This window comes from Pecten maximus, chromosome 17 (genome assembly GCF_902652985.1).
Source record: "Pecten maximus chromosome 17, xPecMax1.1, whole genome shotgun sequence".
NCBI lineage: Eukaryota > Metazoa > Mollusca > Bivalvia > Pectinida > Pectinidae > Pecten > Pecten maximus.
Window position 1 is genome coordinate 19191416 of NC_047031.1, and position 16252 is coordinate 19207667.

General features: G+C 32.5%; 1 protein-coding gene across 6 annotated transcripts in view; it reads right to left on the reverse strand.

Moving 5' to 3' along the window:
- Positions 1–3317: 3317 nt before the first annotated feature.
- Positions 3318–16252, reverse strand: part of LOC117315470 (talin-1-like) — a 103058-nt gene continuing 90123 nt past the window's right edge. For 4 of the 6 annotated variants that reach the window (XM_033869670.1, XM_033869673.1, XM_033869672.1 and 1 more), the window contains 5 exons: positions 15814–15831; positions 9695–9763; positions 8041–8223; positions 7680–7802; positions 3318–7250 (listed from right to left, as the gene is read on the reverse strand). In XM_033869670.1, coding sequence (XP_033725561.1) covers positions 7119–7250; positions 7680–7802; positions 8041–8223; positions 9695–9763; positions 15814–15831 — 525 coding nt within the window. In that variant the 3' untranslated portion in view covers positions 3318–7118. The remainder of the gene's footprint in view (positions 7251–7679; positions 7803–8040; positions 8224–9694; positions 9764–15813; positions 15832–16252) is intronic. The other 2 variants (XM_033869674.1, XM_033869671.1) reach the window with 1 other exon arrangement.

Sequence of the window (16252 nt, forward strand, 5' to 3'; positions counted from 1 at the left end):
AGAACAACTACTTCCCATCTTAATCATCTCCCTTTCTAAGTTAGAAATAAAGGTTCATTTCAAACTTGTTCGATGATGTGTTTAACTCAAACTCAACATTTTGGAAGGTTCCACGTTATTTGCAGTCAAGAACCAAAATAAAAAAAGATACAAAATAATTTTAAGTTAGTTTTTAAAATTACCTGTAATTCATCAATGATGTATTTTTTAGCCCTTAGATAACATTCCTTACAGCGAAAACTTTGAAAAGCAAAACGTAGGAAAAAGTATGACCGTGTGTACATGTATTCGTTATATTAACTAATTCAATTATCAAAGTCTATAACTCTGGAAAAAATAATGAAATGGCATTCATTAGCCTTCTAAACGACACTGGAAAAAATATGAGTGAGCTTAATGTTGGATAAACATACATGTAGCAGACATTCTAAATACGACATAGAAAATAGGGACCATATGGCTTTTGAAGAGATAGGTCGGATTATACATTGTATATGAAATTTAAGTAAGTTATATTTTAACTAAAATTGAATTCTTTGCCTCTGTTGTACCTGAAAGTTACTGACAGTTAGTCATATGCTTGAAGATTTTGGTGGTGATGTTTGCTTATTTGGTAAAACATATGACAGAGCAGTTTAATTCTGTCCAATTGAGAAATGTTCAGTTTATTATTTCGTCAGAATTGGGGAGAAAATATTACTTTTTGTTTGTAATGAGAACTTTGATCCATGCATGGTTGAATGACTTTAAAATGACTTGTCTGATGTTTTTATTAGTTTTCTTTACATTTCTAACCAACAGGTTTGGTTATTTAATTACTATACAGTTGTTAAATGTAAAATCTGTTGTTGTTCGAATTAAGAGTTTATATTTCAATTGATAATGTCACCTTACAAATGATAATTAACCTAAGAAAATAGTGACTTATTTCTGGGCCCAGTTGTTCAAAATGTGATTAGCTTATCACTTGATTATTGAAAATCTCATTTCTACTTTAATTCAAAATCTGAGTGTGTGTATTCCTTAAAATAGGCAGGTAGGAAAAAACTGGCAAGTGTTATCATTTCATAAAATTTAGTTAAGTTTGTTTTACCAGAAATGATTTTATCAGGATTTTGAAATTGTTGTTTTAGCACCATTAGCCATATCGCCTTTTGAACAGCTGGGCCCCGGTAGCTACCACAAACAAAATAATTTAAGTTATACGGTCAATTGAATGACATTTACTTAGCATCCAAGTCTTTTTACAAATTTATTTATTCTAAAAATCTGTATTAATGCAAGTTGGGAAATATACTGAAACTTCATTCCTTGGAAGTTTATTCCGGAACTCGCAGAGTTTGTAAAGATTTGATGACGGCTCATGATTCACAAAGACCTTTGGAGAAATATTTAATTGCAGAGCAGTCTTTGAAAAGTTCTGGAATTTAAAATTTTCCCAAGAAGTCATGGAAAACTTTTGCAATCTTCTTAAAAAAGTTGGCAAGTGTCAACTGATGAGTTTATACATTGTTGTTTACTAGAAATATTAATTTGTTTCTTATAAAAAAATTTTTTTTCTATTGTTTTGCTTTTTCTGTGAAAGAATTTCAGATTAAGCAATGAAAGATTGATCAAAGTTTAGTTGACAAAAGTGAACAAAAGTGATTTGTACCAATTAAAAACAAAAATTCTTTGATAGATGTTATTTGTTTTCTATATGAAATTTACATGAAGGTGTTAAGGATGTTTGGAATCTGACAGTAGAGCTAATTAATGTTGTGTTATAAGTCCAAAGCATAATGCTGTTAACCATATTTTATTTTCATTAGCTTTTGTCAGTCATAGTTTAAATGTATTAAGTTTAAAATGAACATTTGTATGCCGATTGAAAGTGAAATATCAAATGATTTATGTCAGATTCCCTGTTTCAAAATAGAAGTCACAGTAAGGATGATACATCATAACATCTCTACAATGCATTAGAATAGCATACATCCTTAACTCTCCATGTCACAGTAAAGTAGCATATACCCTTAAGTCTCTGTGTCACTGCGAGTAAGGTAGCATTCATCCTTAAGTCTACATGTCACAGTAAGGTAGCATACATCCTTAAGTGTCCATGCATGTCACAGTAAAGTAGCATACATCACTGTAAGGTAGCAAACATCCTTAAGTCTCCATGTCACAGTAATTAAGGTAGCATACATACTTAAGTCTCCATGTCACAGTAAGGTAGCATACATCCTTAAGTCTCCATGTCACAGTAAAGTAGCATACATCCTTAAGTCTCCATATCACAGTAGGGTAGCATACATCCTTAAGTCTCCATGTCACAGTAAAGTAGCATACATCCTTAAGTGTCCATGTCACAGTAAAGTAGCATACATCCTTAAGTCTCCATGTCACAGTAAAGTAGCATACATCCTTAAGTCTCCATATCACAGTAGGGTAGCATACATCCTTAAGTCTCCATGTCACCGTAAGGTAGCATAGTCTCCATATCACAGTAAGGTAGCATACATCCTTTAGTATCTATCATATATATATAGTTACCTCCCCTGCTGTAATTGTCTATGACGTCACAAATAGATGACGCCATAATGTAACTAAGCAAGAATAAACAAATCGCCTGAAGATGGCCAGCAAGGCCTGAAAACGTTAGCGAAAATGCCGTGTTGATTTCATTATTTCTACTATTTACACAATGGACAACTTCCTTTAAAGTTTTCACATATATATATATAGTCTTAATATCTTAAGGAATACAATGTCCTACTCATTAAAATTCTGCATCTGTAACAGCATCCATTAAGAAGAAGTAGTGGATTTTTTAAACAAAACTCAACAGACTGAGCTAAAGAGAAGATATCTCGAGCCCAGCAGTATATTACGTCTAGTATTTACCAGGATTATATATGGATCGGTCCTTGTTCGCTAATGGTGGTCCTACCAAATCCAATCTGGAGTAGCAACAGTGAGAATTTTGAGACGGCTAGATGATGGATATGGTTCACCACGACTTATACAAACAAGAGGGCCATGGCCCATACAGTTATAATGGTCATCTGACAAAGCATTATCCAAAATGTGTTAGAAAGCGAAATTACAGCAAAGTTCCCCTTTAGGGGCCACGCCACTTGGGCCCGGTGGGTCACATCAGCCTCATTTATGTAAAATATGATTGCCCTCCTCCAATGTTGTTTCATACCAAATTTGGTAGTAATAATGCTTTGGGGTTAAGGAGTAGTGTTTTGAAAGTAAAAGTTTAACGGCACACGGTGATGGACGGAGCATGATGGCTATAGGTCCTAAAGATTGAAAGAAAACAAAACAACTTTCTTTATATAGATTAATTTACTTATTAATCTTTTTTTTCAACATAATATCTTTTACATAATATTTGAAGCAAATTTAATATTCATGATATGCAAATTATTCGTACAGACACTGCTGTCACGATTGTACATTGGACAAAGTATTCTAGTTCAATATAGTCCAGTCTCCTACCAAGAATCTATAACAAATTATCTGGTTGGTAAAGTTAACAGCCAATCAAATCTTTTGTTTCTAATATCATGAAATTCAACTCCATGGGCTTGATACAAAAGTTTTGATTGATTGATAATTGATCACCAGCTGAATATGGAACCAAATCTCGCAAAAGACAAGCAGGAAATTGGGTTGAAATGCTATATATAGAACAGATCTGTATGGTTTATCAGGGAAGATATACTGTGTATATAATTCCTATCTGTATATAAATAAAACGATAAATATATAGCTATATATGTCTAAATCAAAATACAAAAAATACACTTAAAAATCACTTAAAAATATTTCAACAAGAAAAACCACAAAAAGCACTTCCATTACAAAGGTTTCAATTCCATACATAAGTGATGTTTGTAGAATGACGAACAACAACTAGTGCAAATGATTCCAATTTTTTAAAGTTTTCTCATGATCTAAGGGAATAAACGATGGTTACCTCCCTTGGAATTTGCAATATTGTTGAATATACTTTTAAACATTATATCGAAAACATTTGTCCTTTTGTCCAAGAAAATGCAGAAGGCTAAATATTTGTTAATGTATCTATTGAATGAGAACCACATTCTTTTTAAGATATTTTACATGTAATTTTTTGACAAGAGGATATATACCCCTGGTATTTGGAATTCTCAAATTAATAGATTTCCTAACTAAACTACTCAATTAGTGAAAAATGTTATTTTCTAATATTTGTAGAATATAAATCAGCAACATTTGACAAAATAGATGTTTCTATAGCATAAAGCAGTAGATGTGAAAAATTTGTCAGAAAACATTTATTTTCCTTTAGTGAAATCATAGAGGAATCACCTGCATGTGTCAGATTGAATGTAAAATCGCTAACTCATGAAGAACTATTGTAAACATAACAACACTGACATAATTTATAGATAACACTTGTCAGGGACAAGAAAACCGTCACTCTAATGCTTTAAAAATATTTTATATCAATGAAGAAATTTTACCAAACTAAATAATAACATTGGCATGACACAAGAGTTCTGTGTTCTTGTGTAAAATAAATCAACCCAAGTAACAGAACCCACAGAAAACCCAGGGGAAAAATAATACTGGGCAATAATAATTTGTGTTTTTTTTCTGTAATTCAAGTCTCTCCCAGAGAAACCTACTGTTTTACACTTGTTCAAAGTTCACAGGGCGTACAATTTCCTCTTTGAAAACTCGTTCAAAGACTCAGGAACAGAGAAGCGAGGTGCTCTGCAGTACATGTAGTATTTTTTAAAGCTCATTTATAAGTACAAAAATAGCGCACACAGGATTAATACCGTCTGTTCTATCACATCGTGTACATTTATACATATAGCGAGTAAACAGTCCTCTTATATACAAATACAAATTATACATATCTACCTGTATTTACACCTGTTCAGAGGAAAATCGTTAGCAAAGGTGTTTATTTCAAAACAACAATATCTTCACCACCATCATCATTGCAACTCATAAGCTTGGTTGTGAGTTTTCTAGGATTTAGAGAATAGCCTTATAACATTACTATAATTATAGGTCAGTCGACATTAAGTCATTAAGGGCTGTAGGTAATGTCCTATTGTGGTTTGTGATGTATTGCAGTGAAAAATTGCAAAGCCAACAAGCTTGTTTACAAAGTGTGATGGATGATGACAGAAAAACAAACTATAAATTTCAATTCTTTGACATTAAATACGGTTTGATATCTTGACATATTCATATGTATTACCATATTATTTCTGATGCAATTGAATTTATTTTTACGATGGCAATGTTCGTACCCTTCCTGGAACTACATATTAACATACTTCCAGATCTACAGAATTAAAAAAAAAAAAAAAGAAGCGATACCAATATTTCATCAACACAACATACAAATTGTTCTCAATTTATACCAACATTGTGCTTTTGGTTATTTCCCAAATGAAATAAAACATATTTGTAAACTTTTGTGATATTGAATCATTAGAATATAAAAATATTCCATATTAATCCTGTAACGGGCTCTGGGGTCAACCCAAATACTTGGACTCGAAGCCATGATGGGTGGGCTTATTATCAAGCATTGGCTCACTGCTGTATAAATACTGTTATTGATTTTTGTTTAAGGATTTAGACCCGTATAAGGTCATTGTCGCAATGTTTATAATTTTGAAGTCAATGGAAATACATGTGATTGTATTACAGGAAAATCACTGGTAACAATTACAACAATCAAAAGAGTATAATTATTCTTAAAAAACTTAAGTTGTATGTATATCGATTATTGGTCTCAATCTAAATACAATTAAAAATAAAAAATGAAGGTAGTAAGCTTAATCCTGAATAAAACTTGAAAAGAATGTATATATATATATATATATGAACTTTGATTACAATTTTATATCTGTACTTTTTTTAATAAAATAACCTAATTTTTTATTTATATTTTGACCTACTGAATTATGATGAAACAAAACAAATTACTAAAGTTGTTTCTGATTGGTTGATAAAATATCTAAGTAGGTCTTCTAACCAATTAAAATGGGTGTAACAATTAAATGCAAACATTTTCTTCATTTAATACTTCTGTCCTGTATACATAACAATAAATTGGGCCAGCCTCTTCAACATCGAACAAAACCACTTTGGTCGCACAGATATGAAGACAAATCATCACAAGACTTTTTAGGCACATTCTGAATATTGGCATTTCTCCAACAGCTTTATTTCTAGCATAGCGTGCAGTATTGGATTCATGTAATAAACCTTGGCACTAAATGCGCCCTGAAAACATCTAACCAGATTTTATTTTACTGTGAAATAATAATTTTTTGGGAAAAATTTTCCACAATTTGAATTGAAAATATTTCTTCAGTCATATTTCTTAAATAAGATAAATATTTTTTTAATGGTTTACTGTAATTATTTGAATAAAAAAAAATTGTGAAAAATTTTCTCTAAAAAATTACCATTTTACAGAATGTATTAGTGTGATTTAATGCAGGGTACAATAGATTGATAAACATGATACATACAATTGTTGGTAACGGTAAACAGTCTGTTACCTAGGTAACGGTAAACAGCCTGTTACCTAGGTAACGGTAAACAGCCTGTATTTTAGAACCGGTGTTGTTTCTCAAACTTAGTACAATAACACTCATTTGCAGCACATTTTTCGCAGGTAATAAATGTTTGTGAGAAAACCAAAATCTAGTGAAAAAACACTACCATAACACTAAAAATCAAACCACATTTCTTTATAATTCCACGAAAAATACAAATTAAGTATGAACTGTTGGTACAGTTTCTCATGAAAATCATTAACGTGCAAAAATATTCTGTACAGATTTTTATGAATTTCTTTTCAAAAGAATTTTCTTAATCTGTTCTTAATCCTGGTACAAATTCATTGACTTTGGTACTAAAATGTCTCTTTTCTGGTTTGCGTATCAAATTGTTCATCACAGTATCACACACACACTTGGCAACTTGTATGTCAAGTATTTCAAATATGTCCCCGCAACTTTCGGTCAATTGCTTCCTGTTGCGTAACTCATTTCAAATCCTTTCCTCGTTAATTCAAATATTAATTGTCCTATCTAATATGGTATTAATTAAAATGATGAGGATGAGTCGTATTCATCCGGTCTGTCTTTGTATTTCGCTTTCCTTATACCGGCTAATTTCTGTCGTGCCATTTGCAATTCTTTTTCCTTTCTAAGTATCTCTTCTTGAGCTTGAAGTTCCTAAAATTGAAAACAAAAGAAACAAATTTATTCATTTTTCATTACTAAGAATAATTTATGTATAATATTTTGATAAAAATGATTTCATTGCCAAAAATGATAGAAATTTTCCATTATGCAGTGCTTTACAGTATTTTAAGATTTTCGAACATTTCTTAACTGTGCAAGACCCCCCCCCCAACCAGAGTATTTTAGGATTTTCGAGCATTATTTACCTGTGTGATAACCCCAATCTCAGTATTTTAAGAAGATTTCCGAGCATTACTTACCTGTGAGATACCCCAAACCACAGGATTTTTAAGATTTCAGAACATTACTTACCTATGCGATACCCCAAACCACAGTATTTTAAGAAGATTTCCGAGCATTACTTACCTGTGGGATACCCCCAATCCCAGTATTTTAAGAAGATTTCCGAGCATTACTTACCTGTGCGATACCCCCAACCATTCTCTTGTTAATGGTCAGTTGTGTCCCCTCCTCAGTGTCCTTAGACTGTTGTGCCTGCTTGACCAACGCATCTGTTGCACGCTTGACTGCATTTCCAGCGGCCTAAAATACCAATATTGAGAGAAGTATTAAAGAATTGATGGAATACTTCAGTATTTCAGAAATATTTAACCAAGGACAAAGACAGTGAAAACCATACTCTTTTTTTTCCTTTCTAAATTTTATAATAACTTCTCACAAAATTTAAGTGTAAAAGTGATTTTCACAACATAAATCCTACTCCCCAAAAATTACTTTTCCCCTAAAACACCATATGTCTCGGTACATGGATCAACCTTACCTGTAACCGCTGCATGGCGATAGAGCCAGGATCAGCCTTGACCTTGCAGGCGACCAATAAGGCTGCCGTTGACCCCGCAACCTCCTTCGACGATGCAATGAGTCTCTCTTCTGTGGCATTCCCCTGGACCATGGCGTTAGCCGATTCACACAAGCTGTGGGTCGCCGTAGCTACCAATCTGGCCTAAAGAAGATTATTCAGAGATTTAGGAAACAACTCGAAAAACGTTTATATTTATTGATGTATTTATTGTTGTAATATTTCACTCAGTAATAATCAAGCTAGGAGGATAACACATGACCCCTGATTAAAACCTGGAAGTCGGCTTATACTCTAAGTAACAGCGCAATTTTGTGGTGATTTTTTCATGGCTATTTTAGAAATGCACCTATCACTCACAAACGCTTCCATCGCTCAAACAGACTTTTCCAAGACATTGGTCGGGGCAGTGATCAACTTTGGGTAAAGATAGTTATGTAACATCATTAGTACACTATATAGTCTTATATAGTTTTTATTTTCCATTACATTGACAATATCATTGTAGTATAACTGTAAACTTGTCACATGTAACAATTGAAAAAAAAGGATTAAAGCTCATGATTGCAACATTCTGCACATTTTGGTTTTGTAAATATTTCAGGATCAAAACTAGAACTGTCGCCAGGATGGCTGACTAATACCCCCGCAATCTGCGGGTCAATGGTGAATTGGAACTCTTTATTAGAGGCTAACTAAGATAACCCAGTAATATAGTGACCAGTTGCCATAGCAACCATAATTTTGAGAAAAAGAAAATGGCATGCACATCTATACATGGTCCTCTATATTTGTGTGAAGTTTCATTGAAATCGGCCTTTCGGTTTAGGAGGAGTTGTCTGGACAAACTTCAAGTTATGGTTCTTATCGGAAAACCTGTTTATAGTGTCCAGTTGCCATAGCAACTATAATTTTGAGAAAAAGAAAGTGGCATGCACATCTACACATGATCATAAATATGTGTGTGAAGTTTCATTGGAATCAGCCCATCAGTTTAGGAGGAGTTGTCCGGACAAAACGTGTCTACAGACAGACGGACGGACAACCTGATTCCAGTATACCCCCCTAACTTCGTTGCGGGGGTATAATAAGTGTTATATTTTTCTTTTAACACTAGAGGCATAAATTCAAGGTCTTTTGACGGCATTCATGACGAATTCCAAGACTTCAAAGCATCACACTGAATTCAGTATTTTTCCAGACAAGGGTTGAAATTTAAGGTTTTATCTGTATGAGAGATGTCCTTTGGTTTCAAAAAGAAGTAAGATCCTTGAAACATCTAAGGACAAATGAAGACAGGTGCCAAGATAAATAATATCAAAGGAAAGAAGAACGGTAAGACAAAAAAAAGGGTTGCCATGTAAACAGCAGATCTATTTTCGTCTCTACAATTCTATTTAGACAGAAGAAAATGCCTAGTTCACAAATTAGTCACTGCCAATGATAAAATCAGCAGACAAATATGGCTCAGTAGAAATAACACTATCAATTTCTCCCTCTTAATGGCTTATTTTAATGTTGAGACAAAAAACAACAGACATTATACTGCCATATTGGCGATAATCGAAAAGTTGAAATTATTTTTCTACATATCATTAAAATATTCTGCACTCACCGCCGATATAAGACCCTGTGACCATTGTCCATCCTCGTCTGTGTCCATCCGACTGTAAGTAGCTCCTACCTGTAAAACACAACATATCGTTAGTGCAGGTAGATAAAATTTTATCTATACTGTAGGAACAAATCATCTCAAGGGGAGATAACTACTTAATAAAATCATTGCAAGATTTAAAAAAATATATATAAACAAATATAAATAAAAATAAATAAATAAATACAAAAAAAACATACATGAAAAAACACTTAATTAGTTCTGAAGATAATAAATCATAAAACGAGGCAAAAGATATGCATAAATGCCATTAAAACATGAAATGTTTTTATTGTTTTAGATTGGTGAAACTCATCTTTATTACTATGTCTGACCTGAACAAGTTTGATACAGAAAAAGCTAAAACACAAGGGTATTTTCCAGATGTTAAAACTTTATCATCTTTGAAATATTATCAAGAACGGCAATGTGTTTAAAAACTATGTATTTAGATGTTAATATTCTCCCACGAGGAGTTGTCTCCCTTTAAAGCAATGACTGATATATCGGTTGACTATGAGAACAAGAAAAGCTACAATGTCTTTATGAACACTGGTATAAATGATCTCAACCTGTTCAAACATGCTGGAAAATTATCAAGATTATTTCTGTTTTTATTCTAGAAATGGGTAGAAGAATATTCAGTTTCCTTATAATCATTTGCAGGAATGATTTACGATAACAAACACTGAAGGTCAAGATCTCTTTGTTAAAACCCATAAGGAAGAGACGATTCTACATGATTAGATTACCATGGCTCTGGGCCAGTGCTGTGGTGTAGAAGACTAAAGATGCCTATGTGCTTATAATGATATCACCATATAACATTAGTCATAATCAAGTGTGACCCAGAGGGGTCTTTTTTGAATATTGAGAATTTCTGTGCTTATCCTACGCAGAAAGTCAGACAGATAACCGTGAAAAGAATGAACTCAAGTTTAGTTAGAAATAAGTATTAAGTACAGAAAACATTTTACTACCTATTCATCTCTCTCTCTCTCTCTTTCTCTTACAACATACTATCTAAAGCGAATATTTCATAATTAAATTTAGCTTTGAAATAAACTTGAGTTTTCCAGTCCTGCCCTTTTGTGGAGATTTAATATTTCCCTGAGGAAGTCTTTAAGGCATATAAATGTACCTAATACACATATAAGATTGAAGTTCCTTTCTCAAACACTATATCAATTTATGATATCTTTGACTTCCTCACTCCTGTACACATACTTTCCATTTCAGTATAAAAAGTAAAAATATTCTTCCATGTCATTAAATAACTGTCACTGCAGTACAAACAATAATGTTGCTTACAGTCTACTTCTCAGAATCATCCAGAAATACAAGTTTTCATACGATGATCATTCAGCAATTTTAGATGCAAAATCTAGGGATATAAAATGTTTGTAAACTATGTAGGATACTATTACTGAGATTGAGCAGCACTACAACCTAGGAAAACACCATCAACACATAAACCTGTCTGTCATGAGAAAGACAGCAAATACAAAGGTCTTATGCCAAAATTAAGGAGTCAGATTAAATGGATATTAGAATACCAGCCGTAAGACTAGACAGTGTCAAAATTTTCAGAAGTCAGAATTGATAATATGTCAGAATACTCTGAAGTCATGTTAGACAGGATGGTAGAATTCTCAGAGGTGAGATTAGACCAAGTTTTAGAATTCTAATGGGTACTCGGGGGTCATATTAGACAATATGTCAGAATATTAAGGGGTCAGATAAGACAATATGTCAGAATACTCAGGGGTCAGATTAGACAATGTCAGAATATTCAGGGGTCAGATAAGACAGGATGTCAGAATACTCAGGGGTCTGATTAGACATTATATCAGAATATTCAGAGGTCATATTTGACAATAGGTCAGATGTCATATTTGACAATATGTCAGAATACTCAGGGGTCAGATTGGAAAATATGTCGGAATATTCAGATGTCATATTAGACAAATGGTCAGAATAGACAGGATGGCAGAATACTTAGAGGTCATATTAGATAGGATGTCAGAATACTCAGGTGTCAGATAAGACAATTGAATCCACTGTGTTGTTTCAATACATACTCAAACACTGTATAACATGTAAATCAATTCGTACCTATTATCAATACAGCTGAACTCATGGCAAATAAAAATCAGATCTGTCTGAATATTATCAATGAAGGTCATTAATAGTCCTGACCATTATAAGACACACATCGTTACAGATTTGACCAAAGATCAGAATTTTTCGTCAGTTGTAGAGCTTCTTTCTTTCTTTTTTTGAAAGGGAGAATGAGTTGAGCTGTATTGAACCTTATAATGTTGTCCCCACATATATTTCGCTAATATTTAATATTCCTCATCACACAGACATACATGCATACTTGCCAACTTTCCCGATTTAGTCGGGAATTTCCCGATTCCAGACTCCCTGCCCCGTCTCCCGATCGTATAGATAAAACATAGTGTATTCTCCCGATTTTGGAGAATATGTCTTGATAACCCCGTATGGAGCCCCTATTCATCTGGTTAGATTCACTTAGGCCTATGACAGGTAACGCTTGCTGGCTGGTGAAAGACATATGTGTGGGCCATTGGTCAGTTAACTGACCTGCTCACAGACCGTAACGAAATTCTGACACTTCACTGACTGCAAGGGTGACAATACCCCGATAAATAAACAATTAATTAAAACCAATTAAGCTGAGGACGCGTGGTGATGTTTTTGTAGCAGGTCAGTCATGGTTGATTAAACGCTTGTAAATGACTTTGTATACTGCCTTTGATGTTAAGCGCATCAACGACCTCTACTTGACAGTATATCTCGGACAGAAAAAGTGAAAACAACAATGGCAATGTTATCAACGGAGTATCGAATGTGACAGATTACTTATTGAAATGTTAACTACATTTAAACATTGGCTGATCTTTAGATAATTAGCACAAGGAAATAAATTCACAATAACGACCATATAGACCGAAGGCCTGGTTGCCGGTAGGTAACGTCGTTTCAATCACCGTATCATCAGCATACTTAGTGTCAATTAGCAGAGACTTATTTTGGCAGAAACTTTCCCAATTCACATTTTGAACGACAAAAACATGTCCACAAATACTCACTTTCTTAAACTAAATACTGTCATGTTAAAACTTTGAATTTAAGTATCAGTCCCCACCTACAAAGCACTGAGTTGTAAGCCTATAGTGATTACAACTGCTGGTACAGCCCTTTTTATTTTTTTTGTATTATTGTCTTTGTTGTAATCCAAAGAAACATTTGAAATTTCATTCAGACATTATATTGTACTCTAGATATTTATCGTGACATTTTAGGTATTTTCTTTTGAAGTTTACTGCCAGAGAGAAAGCTTGATAGAAAGTGATATCATTGTGATAATTTGCATTTAATTGACTGACATCTATCTTACAACATACTTTTCATAACATATCTAAGTAAATACTTTTATTTAGAGTGAACAGTGAGTTAAATAATATCCAGAAATAATTAAAAATGATGTAATTTTGCAGCTATTTTTTGTAATTTGTTGCTTATATAATTATCTTTCCAAACTTAAATAAAAAAGATCATTGGCCAAGTTTGAAATAAGGTTTTTTTTCACCCCTTTTTTCAGTGAGGGAAGGAAGCTTAAGTGATCATGCAAATGATCTCCCCTTAGTTTTTGTTTGCTAACTGTGTCGCGCGTGAAATGTGTTTTCCGGTCAAAAATGTCGCTAACACACTTTCTCCCCCATGAGAATTTTAAAAAGTTGGCAAGTATGTACATGATTATAGTAATCCAGTTACATCAACATATATGATATACAGAGTACATTGCCTTCTATCCATCTCTACATTGTCCATCATGTATAGTTGAAACACTTGGCAGCAAAATGTTCTAATTATTCTTCCACACTAAAATGATTCTCTTGTTTATAATAATATCCTCTTTACACAGCATGCCTTGATTATATGAGTTTGTCTCAAACTTTCATACATTCACCCAGATTAAATATCCTGATAAATAATCAGTAAATATGTTGTTGTACTTCAATGATGATATATACTACAATGACCAATCATTCAAATTATAGATTACAAAATGCACCAACAAACCTCAAACGTAATGGGGACAAGCAATGACAAAACACTTAGTTTCTTGTTTAAAAATATGAAAAAACAAACCATTCATGTCCCTTAACCCTCCAACTGCTAAAACAAAATAGTAGCAATTCATGTCCTTTAACACCCCGACCCCCCTTTGTTAAAAAAACAGTAACAGTGACCTTGACCCAAAGACTCGTTTTACCAATAGGTGACTTGTAAACAAATACAATGTAGTCGTTACTGCATGAAAAATACACCATAATGGTTTTATTTGTTCAATAGGGCATGCCAATGTTTCAGATTCACACAATTTTACAACATTGGATATGTGGCAGTGTTTTATTGACCTTTGAACTCAAACAGGGGTCATCTGTGTCTGACCTCAATGGTGGACAAGGTCAGATATTGAGTAAATCTGAAGTCAGCATGGTAAAGTAATTGTTTTGAAGAATTGCTGTTTTAAACTCTTGTGCATGGAAGTGCTTCAGAGCTGGGTTGGTGAAGCGAGGAATTGCAAATATCACAGAAATAATCAAAATATTATTTCATTAACAGATGTGTGAAAATGTAAATAGTGTACAACACACAAAGAAGATATTTATCAAGCATTTCTCAAAATTTATTTTAAGACTTCCACTTGTATTGAATTCTTATCAATCTAATCTTTCATTTTTTCTTGTTTTTTCTTTTAATTCTTAAAAATTAAATAATAAATCTTTTCAGCTTTTTTAAAAAATGCACTTTAAAAATGCAAAATAAGAAGCAAAGCATATGAAGACTTGTGTCTTTTCATATTACTTATTAAAACTAGTGTGGATTGAACAGTAAAAAGTACAGCTGTAAAAAAAATAAATAAAAAAATAACATTTTTATTCTATTTCCAACATTTTTTTTTACTAAATTTAGAAACAATTATCTTTAAATTTCACAATTGTTGTTTTACCAAATCTAGAAACAATTCTCTTTGTACACAATTGTTGTTTTCCCCTACTGATAAATTGCTGATCCAAGATAACTCACAACTAGAGACAGATGTGAAATATCAAAGCAAAACATGAACAGGATTGTTTTGGACCTAAATATCACTCAAAAATGGTCACACGAAGAAAACCAAATCTGGTCATCACACCAGCTAGGGGTCAAATGATGCACCAAACAAAATAAATATTTTACCATGTAAACCAGGGATAAACAGGACTGTATAGATAAATAGATAAATCTTTAAATGATTATTTATTTAATTCACTATAAAATATTTTCTAATTCTAGGAAACATGTTATGTACTGACATAATGTTAAAAATAAGAACAGTGAAAATTTAAATATAATATGACCAATTTTACATCTTTGCAATTTCAAGTATTTCCTAAATCTAAAATAACATCTATGTATGATTTGTGTTAAAAATCTAAATAAATGATAAAAAAAAAAAAAAAAAAGCTGCAAGGAAAAATGCACAATGAGACATGAAATGTTATAAAGACAAGTCACCAGAGTTATGAAGTATTCCCTGAATAAATGTGCAAACATCACTGTTTAAATTTTGTTTGTAAATATTTGTCACCAAAACCAAATGCAGTTGCCATGACAAGAGCTTCCTTTTTGTACAATCTACATGTAGGATTTTTTCCTATATACCATTTATACATACAGAAAAAAGTATGTTCATTTATCACACAATGTGAGCGATTTCTATAATTTCAGTTCAACTTAATCACACAAAATATCATTTTTTTATCGGAATAAATAAAGTTATGATTAAAGTTATTAAATGGTCTGGAGTTATTTTTTTCTGATTTTTTTTTTTCATCTTTCTCACAATTGTTTTTTATATACAATGTATCACATTGATTTTTTTGTATAAAATCATATTGTCATGGCAACTGTTTTCCAAGCGTTCAAGAATTCAATATTTGCATAGAAACCAACAAGCATCCTAAGAAATAGGGTGAACAAGCAACTAGCTCTGGTGTTACCTCGATTCGTGGTCGAACCTGGAAATTTAGGCACATAACATCAAATCTGTATCTCATTACCTCCCCTTGTATACTCAACAGTGAAGCCGTCGCTCATTCAATCTAAATTACTTCAAATTTTGTTTTCATTTGAAAAATTCTATATAGAATCTAAATTCCATTGTATGTTAGTCAAATTTCTTTCAACATGTATTTCTTTGATCAAATTTTAAACAAACAATGGCCATCTGCCTTTAAAATATCTCTTGACTTCTATTTGTAATTTACTTTGATTTTAATACATCAATGTTATAAATTTTTTTTGGTTTTGTTTTTTTACACAATGCAGAATCTGAAATGCTAATCTTAAATCATCAGAAAAAATTACAAATCCAAAAATTGTTATGATCATTTGTGCAGAAGTGTAAGTAAGAATCCTGAAAATCTGAGATTGAAAAAA